Source organism: Elephas maximus, chromosome 12 (assembly GCF_024166365.1).
Source record: "Elephas maximus indicus isolate mEleMax1 chromosome 12, mEleMax1 primary haplotype, whole genome shotgun sequence".
Taxonomy (NCBI): domain Eukaryota; kingdom Metazoa; phylum Chordata; class Mammalia; order Proboscidea; family Elephantidae; genus Elephas; species Elephas maximus.
This window is the reverse complement of record NC_064830.1, coordinates 76,759,268-76,771,375: the sequence shown is the minus strand read 5'-3', so window position 1 is coordinate 76,771,375 and position 12,108 is coordinate 76,759,268. Positions and strand designations below refer to the sequence as shown.

Genomic DNA, 12,108 nt, shown 5'->3' with positions numbered 1-12,108 from the left:
TGGACTACAGCTGGAGGCAGGATCAAGGTAAGCAAGGGCTTCAGACAGGGTGAAACCCATGTGAAATTGTTCACTACAGATTAGGACATAAGCACAAGGAAGCCTGTGCTTACCTTGCTCACTGGGTAATCCGTCCCTGTCAGGGAGTATAAATTTGAAAAGAGGCTTTGATTCTGTAGGAAAGTGCCGTGGAGTTAGGAGAGAGACAGATGCCAGTCATACCTCAGAAGCAGAACCTCTGATGTGGTGAAAAAAATGTGAAAGTGTTCAATACAGGTGATCTGGTAAGCGAGGTAAGCCTTGTGCTTACTTTGCCTACTGGATAATCTGCCCCTGGCTGGAGGCCACATTGTTTCTTCAAGTGGCTAAAATTTGTATTTCCTAATCTTAAGTAGTTTTAAGATTAGGAAATAATCTTTAAATAAATTTAAATTTAAATAAAATTTATTTATTTTAGAAAAGTAAAATAATTTTAAATAAAAACCAGCTGTTATTTTTGACCGAAAGATAATAATGTTGGATTCTGACAATTATGGGGTATACTTCATGTCAGAACTCCATTGTGCATCAAATAAGAACGGTGGAAGAACAACAAAGTAGCAGAATAAGCACAGTCATTTCTTTAGAATGAAGTTAACTAGCCCAGCCACCTGGCTCACAGCCTACAGAAGGGGTTGGCAAACTATGGCCCGCAGGCCAAACTGGGCGCACTGCCTGTTTTTGTATGGACTGCAAAGTAAGAAAATGGGTTTTTACATTTTTAAACAGTTCAAAGGAAAAATTCAAAGGAAGAATATTTCTTGGCACATAAAAATGATACAAAACTCAAATTTCAATGTTGATAAAGTTTTACTGGGACATAGCCACACCGCTTCATTTATGTATTGTCTATGAAGGCTTTCACGCTACTATGGCAGAGCTGAGCTGTGACCACAGAGACTATATGGCCCTTAAAGACTAAAATATTTACTCTTTGGCCCTTTACAGAAAAAGGTAACGACCCCTGATCTAGAGTAAAGGTATGCGTTTTGGTTCTCACGCCCTCATAGTATGCACTTTAGGATAAACAGACAGGAAGGAGAAATGATCTGTGTACCTGTCAGAGGGACAGCACCTTACTTTTACCCAGTTGCCCCTGGCTGCATTCCAAAATTTTAAGTATTTTAACCATAAGATCTATTTTAGCTCATATCCTCAATTGGAGAGAAATGTCTATTTTTTACATACAGTTACCCCAAACCTGAAGTATATTGTTGTTGTTACGTGCCGTCGAGTCAGTTCCAACTCATAGCGACCCTATGCACAACAGAACGAAACATTGCCCTGTCCTGAGCCATCCTTAACAATCGTTGTTATGCTTGAGCTCAAACTTCAACTATATATTGGATTAGTTTGGAAAAGTAAACTAAAAAGCCAGTGGGAGAGGGTTCTGTATATATAACCCAGTGCTATCAAGTCAACTCCCTCAAAAATTGGTATGTCAATAAATTCTTTGATCAGGGCTTAATACACGTATGGATAAAAACTGATCAATTTGGTGTACACTGAGGTAGCTATATTCTCATAGTCACTTGGTCAGGTATCAAAGAACTTCTTTTAAAATAAATTGCGAAATATTAAAAAAAAAAGAAAACATAAGAAATATCAATGAGTTAAAAGGCAAAGATGCTATGTTGGCCCCAAAGGAAAATGGCGACGTTTTCTAAAGATGCTCAAGAAATGTTACTTTTCTTTCTTTGATCCAGATAATCTATAAAGATATCACCAAGGCCTGTTGATTCTCTGCCAAATCCAACTCCTTCTCACTTCCTCCACTGTCAGCACTCCGTTCCCAGCCACCACCATATCTTTCTCCAGACGACAAGCCACAGCCTTCTATCTGGTCCTTCCACTCACACTCTGGCTCCCCTCCAATCCATTCTCCACACAGCAGTCAGAGAAAAAATTTTGAAAATGGCAGGATCCACATCATTCCCTGGCTGAAAAGTTTTTGACATTTTTCTGCTGCATTTAGGGGGGACATCCTAGCTCCTCAACATGCTCCAACCTCACCAGCTGTCTCCAGCCATGGCGGCTGTCTTGAAAGTCTCTCTCTCCCCGCCAGGCCTCTGAATCATGCGGCACCCTCTGCCTGGGAAGTTCTTTATTTAGCTAACTTTTAGTCCTCCCTAAGGTCTCAGCAGCCCAGAGAGGTCTTCCATAGCTCCCGACCTAAATTAGGTCTTCTCATAGCACCCTGGTCTCTTCCCTGCACAACACTTACCATCACTGAAAATAAATGTATTTCCTTGATTTCTGCCTCCCCAGTAAAAGAAAAGCTTCACAAACGTGTGAGTTTGGTTCATTGTTACAAACCCAGCATTTATCACGGTGCCGGTCTGAGTAAAAGCAAAGCAGCTGCCATCAAGTCAATTTCAACTCATAGCAACTACAGGGCAGACAGAAAAGAACAGCCCCATAGGGTTTCCAAGGAGCAACTGGTGGATTCGAACTGCTGATCTTTTGGTTAGCAGCAGAGCTCTTTACCACTGCACCACCAGGGTTCCCTGCCCCAGAGTTGTGGCTCAAAAAGGTCTATGGAAGTAAAGGGATCTTCGATCTAAGAAATACTTGGAGGGTCCACCATGACAGAGATACAGCACAGGTTCCAAATCATCTGCTTCCTCTTCTTCCATTCCCCACTGAACCCTCTTACCTCAAATGGCCACCATGGCTTCCTCAGTGACCAAGCCAATGGGCTGTTTTTCAGTGCTCAGCTCCTTGCACCCTCCTGGCATACAGACCCTGATACAAATTGTTGTTGTTGTTACGTGCGTCAAGTCGGTTCTGGCTCATAGCGACCCTACGCACAACAGAATGAAACACTGCCCGGTCCTGTGCCATCCTTACAATCGCTATTATGCTTGAGCTCCTTGTTGCAGCCACTGTGTTAGTCCACTTCATTGAGGGTCTTCCTCTTTTTTGCTGACCCTGTACTCTGCCCAGCATGATGTCCTTCTCCAGGGACTGATCCGTCCTGACAACACATGTCCAAAGTATGTAAGATGCAGTCTCGCCATCCTTGCCTCTAAGGAACATTCTGGCTGTACTTTTTCTAAGACAGATTTGTTCATTCTTTTGGCAGTCCATGGTATATTCGATATTCTTCGCCGACACCACAATTCAAAGGCGTCAATTCTTCTTTGGTCTTCGTTACTCACTGTCCAGCTTTCACATGCATATGATGCAATTGAAAAATACCATGGCTTGGGTCAGGCGCACCTTAGTCTTCAAGGTGACATCTTTGCTCTTCAACACTTTAAAGAGGTCCTTTGCAACAGATTTAGCCAATGCAACGCGTCTTTTGATTTCTTGACTGCTGCTTCCACAGGCGTTGATTATGGATCCAAGTAAAATGAAATCCTTGACAACTTCAGTCTTTTCTCCATTTATCATGATGTTGCTCATTGGTCCCGTTGTGAGAATTTTTGTTTTCTTTATGTTGAGGTGCAATCTATACTGAGGCTGTGGTCTTTGGTCTTCATTAGCAAGTGCTTCAAGTCCTCTTCACTTTCAACAAGCAAGGTTGTGTCATCTGTGTAATACAGGTTGTTAATGAGGAAGAAGGACTGGGCATGCCGTCTACTTCTGAAAAGCATCAGCTGGTGAAAACCTTATGAATAGCAGCGGAACATTGTCTGACAGGCATTACCTCAAGCTTAAAACTTACTTCCTTAGTTCCTGTGACTCTACATACCCTTGGTTCACAGGAGGCCACCCCTTAAATACCGGCAGTCCATTTTTTGCTTACTCTTCTTCTAATTCTACCTGCTCCTACATACTCATGGTTCTGGCTGCCACCTGTGGTCAAATCTTCAGGATTTATAGTCTATCCAAGCATCTACTGAAGGGCTTCACTTGGTGGTCCTACAGACACCTCAGTCGCCAAATATCCAAAACTGAACTCTCGGCCCCCAACAGGCTCTTCTTCTTACCCACATTTGGTGGCAAACAACACCCATCCTGCCTCTCAAGCCGGCAACACCGAAACCACTTCGACTTCCTCCTTCCTCTTACCTCCCCAAATCAAATTCTGCTGATTTCAACTCCTAAATATGTCTCCAATCTGTTCTTGCCTCCACTACGGGGCAAGCGCTCATCAACACTGTTTTCAGGCCTCCTGTGCTCTACTCTTGTCCCCTTCAAAGCCATCATCCACCACGCCACTAGAACACCCGACTCAGAACAAAAATCTAACCATGTTACCTCAATGCTCAAAACTATTCACTGGCCCCTGGACCCCTGGGCAGGAGAAAGCCCCTGTCTTCCAACAGGGTGTGAAGAGGCCCTCTCAGGTCTGTGCCTTCTAGCATTTCCAGCCCACGTCACTCTCCTTTTCCTGCCCAGCACTTTCCACTCCAGCAATATCAGGCTTTAGGCTCCCAACTGCATACCTCCGCTCATGCTGTCCCTCTGCCAAATGGACCCTCCACCTGTCCTTTTAAGTTGCTATTTAGTGAGTGTGATAGGTTAAACTGTGGCTCCCCAAAAGGAATATGTTCAAGTCTTAACCCCTGGTACTTGTAAATATGACCTTATTTGGAAATACACTTTTTGCAGATGTATAAGTAGTTAACATGAGTCATACTATAGTAGAGTGAGACCTAATCTAATATGGCCAGAAGAGCAAGGAGAAAAGACACACAGACAGAAACACAGATGGAAGATGGCCATGTGAAGATGGACGAAGAGACTGGAGTTCTGCTGCCATAAGCTAAAGAACACCTGAGGTTAACAAAAGCCAGAAGAGGTAAGACATTTCATAGAGTGCATGGCCCAGCTGACTTCCAGCCTCCAAACTATGACAGAATAATTTCTGTTATTTTAAGCCACCCATTTTACGGTAGTTTCTTACGGCAGGCTTATAAAATCAAAACCGTGAGTGCCTACTGCTGTCCAAAAGAAAGATGGCAGCATCCTCATTTTATAGTTTACAAGGCAGGTAAGAGAAAGCTCCAAGATCTGACCCTGAGGCCTGGGTCTCTGCACTACACAAACCTGCTTCACATGCCACAACTGTACAAACTCAACCACAGGATGTCCCTTCACGTACTTACAATGAGTAATTACAAAGTAGGAAGAAGTATGACAATGATCTGAACCATTTGACAACATTCTCAATCAACTATCTTCAAAAGTCCTGAAGATTTCGCCAAGAAAGGTCCCAAAGATGCAAGGCCAGACACACGGAAGATCTTTTTTCTAACTTAACAAACCCATTTTCAATATGAAGCAAGGCACATTTTTTTTAAGCACCCAGCACAGAACTACCTTCATTTCGTAAGATTGAGCAATATCGTTTCTGAAGATGGCAGCCTGAATTTCTCGATGGCTGTCTCAGACAGGATGTCGATCCTTGGCAGAAACACACATTCAGATGGATTGAGGGTAATTTTGCTCTCCGCTGTCTGCCGACATAAGCACTGGGTTTCCAAATCCAAACACAACAGCCTTACCCTGTTGCGATGATGTCAGCCAGCTGAGGTGTGTTGGGTGCGATTTTGATTGTAATTGTTTCAAAGTAGAGGTGCTCTTTCTGAGCGTGGATGGTATATGTCCCCGTCGTTATGTTCTCCAGGCGGAACGAGCCATCGGCTTTTGTTTTGACTGGAATACAGAAACAGACAAATAATGAGCCCAAAAAAATTGCATATCTCTACCTATATACAAGAAAACTTGAGACAAAAAGGTGGCATATTTTCATACAGTCATTAAGATTTTATTTCCTTTCCATTTCTCCATGATCAAAAAACAGCACTGACCAACAGTCCCAGGAGTCACGTGTCTGCCCACCTTTGATTTGATTATTCAGAGTGACTACGGCCTCCGGAACACCTTCTCCCTCAGGTCCATTCAAGACCCTGCCGGTGACGGAGAACCCCATGACGTGAAACACTGGCTGGAAAGTGAAGAAGAGAAGAAGGTCCTCATTTGTCTGATCCACAAAAGCCCTCCTACACACTCGTGCCATTGCTCACCACGTCCTCCCATGCTGTCCCTCTCCCGGTCCCAGATACCAGCCAGGCTCGCTCTCTGAACTCTCCCACATGCGCTGCTCCCTACCTCCCCTCCTCCCCTCTGAGCACTTCCCCTCGTCTCAGAGGCTGGCCAACTCCTACTCATCCTTCAGGTCTCTGTGGAAATGTCCCGGGCCCAGGAAGGCCTCTCCTAAGCCCCTGATGGCACCCGTCCCACATCACCTGCTCTGTTAGCAGTTTACCTCTCCTGCATGGCCTTCTCACAAGACCAGTTAGAATATTTGTGGGATAATTTAACGTCTATCTGCCCATTTTTTATCTGCCCACTAGACTGGAAGTTAGTGAGATGAGGGGCCATGTGTGTCTTCTTTGTTACAGTCCCAGTGCACTGGTATTTGTTAAATGATCGAAGAAAAAAGATCTATAGACTTAATTCTGAGTCAGTGATATTGGACTTATGAAAACTTCCCTACCGTCGCTCCCTTCCTGGTTCCTCTTCTCTAGTCTCCCAAGCTTAAATCCCAGGATTACCATAGGCACCCCTCCTCCACCTACAGCATCCACAGTCCTGTGGATCCTACCCCTTTAAGGTCTCACTACCCTTCTCCTCCATCCTTTTCCCACCACAACCTGAATTCAAGTCCTCACTACTTCCACCTAGGCCACCTTACTCAACCCTCAGCCACTGACACTCGGCACCTTACTTGTTGCACTTACACACAGCTCTCGACTGTTAGCTGGTGCCTATGCCTGTCTCTGGTTTCTCCGCACTCACCCTGACTTCTGGTTCTGCAAATCCACCAGACACCCCTCACGTCAGCTTTTACACAAGCTGGTCACTCGGCTAAGATCGTTCTGCTCCCACATGCGGAGAAGTCTGGGAGGAAGCCAGCTCCTTCTCATCACTCAGGTCTCAGCTCAAACTGTCACCACCTCCAAGATGCTTTCCCTGACTATCCCACCTCAAGTAGCCCCGTCCCCTGCCCCAACAAGTCACTGTCTATCACACTAACCTATTTTATGATCTTCACCAAACTTACCAATATCTGAAATGTCCCTGTTTGATTTCTTACAGTTTGTCTCTCTCCCATTAGAACATAAGCTCCACGAAGATAGGGACCTTTTCTGTCTTAGTCACTTGGTACACAGTGAGCACTCAATAAATAACTCTCGAATGAATGAACGTAATAGCATTTGAGATAGAGCTTTAAGAAAATAAAACGGATTCCTTCTAATTCAGGAAGCCCTTCTTGATCCTTCCAAAAAGATGGGGCCCATCCGATCCATTCATTCACTTATTAAATCATATACACTCAACAAATATTTTTATTAGGCACCTACTATGTGCCAGGCATTAAATCACATTAGGAATACAGTACAGAGCAAGACTCGAACAGTTCCTGACCTGACAGAGCTTATAGGCCTTCTCTCCCCTGAAATTCCCATCCTCTCTCTCTTTAAAGACATGTATTTGGCCTTAAGGTAGGAACGTCTTTTCTCACTCACCCACCGCCATCCTTCTCTGCCAGCCCCTGAAGCAAGCAGGACTTCGTCTGTTCACCTTTCTATTCCTCCCTCCAGCACACAGCAGAACAGTCAAATGCTTTATTGAGCCTTAAAAAGCAGAGTCAGCGCCCCACTGTGCATGGGACCAAAAAGCTAGCTCCCAATAGTTTAAGCCACTTTCACACAGTACTTTCAAATTCAGTATTAAAAGAAAACGATTAAAATATAATTTTTTCAATAATTCTGACACTGTGGGTGGTCCGTTCATGAAAGAGTTTCATTTTCTTTTGGGATTTGCTCTATCTAGCAAATTTTCCACAGGAACAGCTTTGTACTTCTGTATTTAAAGAAAATATATATGTTATGAAAAAAGCATTTAACATCTATTTGAGGGTCTAGGAAGCTTTTAGGCATGTATTTCCCCGTCTGTTCCTAGCACCACAGTCTAAGCTCTGTCACCTCTCACCTGGCCTAACTGGTCCCTTGCTTCCCTCCTGCTCCCTGCAAACTCTTCTCAACCCAGCAGCCAGAGGGATACGTTTGCAACATGAGTCAGATCACACCGTTCCTCTGCTCAGGACCCTCCAGTGGTGCCAGTTCTCACTTATAGTAACAGGCAAAGTGGCCACTAGGCCCTACACACCTGGCCCCATCACCTCTCTAACCTCCTCTCTCCCTTCCCCCCTCGCTGACCCCACTCCAGCCATCCTGGCCTCCCAGGGACCCCCAAACACTCCAGGCACACTCCTGCCTCAGGGCCTTTGCACGTGCCATTCCCTCTGTCTTAAATACTCTTCCCATAGGTGTTAGCATAATTTACTCCCTCTCCCTTTTAGGTCATTGTTCAAATGGCACCTTCCCAGTGAGGACTTCCCTGGAACACCTACATAAGTAAGACTGCAACCCCTGTCTCTACCCTGAAATTATGTAATCTCTTGCCTTATTTTTCTAGAGAACACTTAACACCTTCTAATAAGCTTTATGGGATTGCCATGAGTCAGAATCAACTAGGTGGCAGCTAACAACAAGAACAATCTGCTTTAGAACTCACTTCCCCATAACTCACTACAACAACAGTTCCACAAGGACAGGAATTTCTGCCTCTTTTGGTTACTGCTGTACACCTAGCCCTAGAATAGCACCTGACAGGTATATCACTAGCCTTTAGTAAGTATATTTCCCTGAATGAAACAGCTATAACTAGGGACCCAATTTTCCTAAAATGAACAAACTAAACGAGAGATCTGGTGTATCCAAGGCTAAACTAGGTTACGGTGCAAGATTTTATTCTTTCCAAGAGTCCTTCTAGATGAAATAATGTTTTGTTTCATTTTGGTTTTAACATGTTTGCACTGCCAGTACCCGTGGATGGGAACTTGAACACCTGTCCCTCAGAAGACTGGGTGGTCTTACCTCAATTTTCAGGCTGTCATGTTCCACTGTAAAGTCAAGTCTGGAAGGAGCGACATCAAAAGTAATCCTCTCCCCTCTATAGAATGGAACCTGGAAGGAAGAGCTGGTAAACTACTGACAGCCAAAAGCGTGATTCCACCATCAATATTAACAGTCCATCTAGCGGCCGACAAATGACAAGGGGTTCAAGGCAGGCCAAGGGAAATTATTAATCGCAGCTCCTGCCAATTTTAAAAGCAGAAGCCTGGTACTGTCTGCAGTTATTACTGAGGGGTCAGTCTCATCATAAGCCACTGCTGTCGTGTTGATTCCAACTCATAGAGACCCCGTAGGACAGAGCAGAACTTCCCCATAGGGTTTCCAAGGCTGTAAATCTTCACAGAAGCAGACTATCACAACTTTCTCCTGTGGAGCGGCCGGTGGGTTCGAACTGCCAGCCTTTTGGTTAGCAGCCAAGCGCTTTAACCGCTGCACCACATTAACTGTGAAAAAGAATGTTCACAGAACTGCAGCTCAATCACTTGTTCCTGTAACACCCAAATGGCATGGGCTGATGCCGTGTCATAAGAGCCCCAAACGTAAGCAGAACAGAAACCCGCTTCACTCACCACAGTATAGCCCCCGCTCGGCAAGGAGTAGAAGGAGAACGAGCCATCTTCTTTGGAGACCACATAGCACAAATATACCAGATTCTCGTCTTGGGGCTGGAACCCAGGCACTGGTGAGACATTGCAGCCCAGGACATCCTATGCCAAGGCAAAAAAAGACTTCTTTTTCCACTTATATGTTCTGGTCATCATCCAACAGCCACAACAAAGGAAAACTTTTACAAGTTTTGCATTACAAAATATACTTTTCTGAAAAGTAAGACATATTAGTACACATAAAAGGAACACAAATCTTTACATTCAAGTTGAAAAGTAAAAATTGGCAGTCTTCCCTACAACGGGTCACCATCCTGCAGATAAGGAAACAGCTAACAAAGTGACTTGTTCAGGGTCACAGCTAGTAAGAGGCAGATCTGGATTTCACGGAACCTGCATCTGTTGGATTTCACGGAACCTGCATCTGTTTGATTTCAAAGCCCACGTACATTCTACTGAACTTCACTCCCTCCCAGTGTAAATTATTACATTTCTTGTGACTCAAAAGAAACACCAAAACCAAACCAGTTGCCTTTGAGTCAATTCCAACTCAGGGCGACCCCATGTGTTGCAGAATAAAACTGCGCTCCATAAGGTTTTCAATGGCTGTGAACTTTTAGAAGTAGATCACCAGGCCTTTCTTCTAAGGTGCCTCTGGGTGAATTCAAACCATCAACCTTTCGGGTAGTACCTGAGTGCATAACCATTTGCGCCACCTAGGGACTCCTTGTAATATTACTTTGCTGCTGCTGTTTGCCATCAAGTCAATTATGACTCATGATGACCGCATGTGTACAGAGTAGAACTGTGCTCCATAGGGTTTTCAATGGCTGATTTTTTGGAAGTAGATTGCCAGGTCTTTCTTCTGACGTGGCTCTAAGCAGACCCTAACCTCCTCCAACCTTTCAGTTAAGCAGTCAAGCACATTAACCGTTCGCACCACCCAAGGACTCCTAACCGAGATACACAAGTTTGTAAACGCAAGACTATAAATTGACTCTAACCTGCATTTAAAATAGTCTGTGCCCCACCCCTACACACACGCACAATCTCTTTTGTTGTTTACTTGTCTTTGCTTACCTCTTTGCTTACTACAGAAGAGAAGAGAAGAAACTTCACTCCTTTCATAGGCTCCCCATCACTTCTAACAGAGCCAGACACATTGTAGCCGGCAACTATGAGGGGGTTGGCTACGTTGGCATTAGAGTTGGTGACACGCACAGTGGTGCTAGCCTACAAAGGAACAAAAGCTTTTCTTTAAAAAAAAAAAAAAATTTGCAAAGTAAGCGTAAAGATATGCTTACACTAAAATATGAAGTAGGGAAAAAGTAACGTAAAATGCTATACACCGTATGCTGTCAACCGTTTTTTTAAATGCACAACATGAAGTGGAAGAAAACGGAGGCAAAACAAAAACTAGCCCCCATCTCCTCCACATGGTGAGCCTTTGCTCTTTCCACACCTTTCCTGACTTTGTTTCCACTCCTTTATACTCTTCCAAATGTTTCAAGTTTTTAGAATGAGCATGCTTGACCTTTTTTTCCATGTTTAATGGTATATATGCGTATATTTCTAAACTTCTTGTTAAAAAAGTACAAATGACATGCAGAAAAGTGCATATATCTTAAGTGTAGAATATAGTCATTTTAACAAACTGGACACACAGGTAACCGGCCATCCAGGAGCCCTCCTCACACTAGTTTCTAGTCACCGCCAAAGGTAACTATCAGCCTGACTTCTAACGGCATAATTTACTTTCAGAATAATACAACTTTGTATTAATAAACTCAAGTTCCTTTATGAGTACAATTAACATACCCTGTAAATCTTACAACTTATTCTATCTATAATGTGTAAGCGATTAAGTTTAAAATAAAACATTTTAAAATGCTGTCCCATAGGAGAAAAATCCTGAAAACCAAAAAAGTTATAAACATTATATAAATACAACCAAAAGTGAAATCCCACTGTCAATCATAAATACAAAAAACCTAGAGAGTAAAACGGAAATGCTGATTCAGATTCTCCTTTAACAAGGATGGGACGGAGTCTCAAAACTGATATTAAAAGCTAAAGTGTTGAAATTGTCCCTTAAGTCTTCCTTCAACTGCCAAGAATTTTGCTTTTTTAATGATTACGAAACTTTATCTAGTATGTTTCTTCCTTGTTCAATTATTTATTACAAACTATTTTGGGGAAACGAAAAGATATCTAAAATACTACAGTGAATACCTGTACACCCTCCAGCCAGTTAAAGAAATAAAAGAGCAGAAACATACCTCATGACCCTCATGGACCTCTGCACACCCCCTTACTTTCTCTTTCTGCTACAGATGTCACTATTACCATGAACGTGGCGTTTGCCATCCCCATGCATGTCTTTATAATGTTTCTACGTGTGAATGTATCCATAAGTGGTATTATCATGGATATTTTTAATCACTTTATAAGCAGTATCGCATTTCCTTATCCTTCAGCAACTTGCCTTTTTCTTTCAGCTTAAGGTTTTTAAAGGTAGCCATACTGAT

General features: G+C 43.4%; 1 protein-coding gene across 1 annotated transcript in view; it reads right to left on the bottom strand.

Moving 5' to 3' along the window:
• LOC126086641 (nodal modulator 1) overlaps positions 1-12,108 on the bottom strand; it is a 63,849-nt gene that overhangs the window by 34,863 nt on the left and 16,878 nt on the right. Inside the window, exons 7-11 of the mRNA XM_049903151.1 lie at positions 10,661-10,813; positions 9,545-9,682; positions 8,937-9,026; positions 5,833-5,938; positions 5,496-5,646 (exon numbers count right to left, since the gene is read on the bottom strand). Of these exons, the coding sequence (XP_049759108.1) occupies positions 5,496-5,646; positions 5,833-5,938; positions 8,937-9,026; positions 9,545-9,682; positions 10,661-10,813 (638 nt within the window). The remainder of the gene's footprint in view (positions 1-5,495; positions 5,647-5,832; positions 5,939-8,936; positions 9,027-9,544; positions 9,683-10,660; positions 10,814-12,108) is intronic.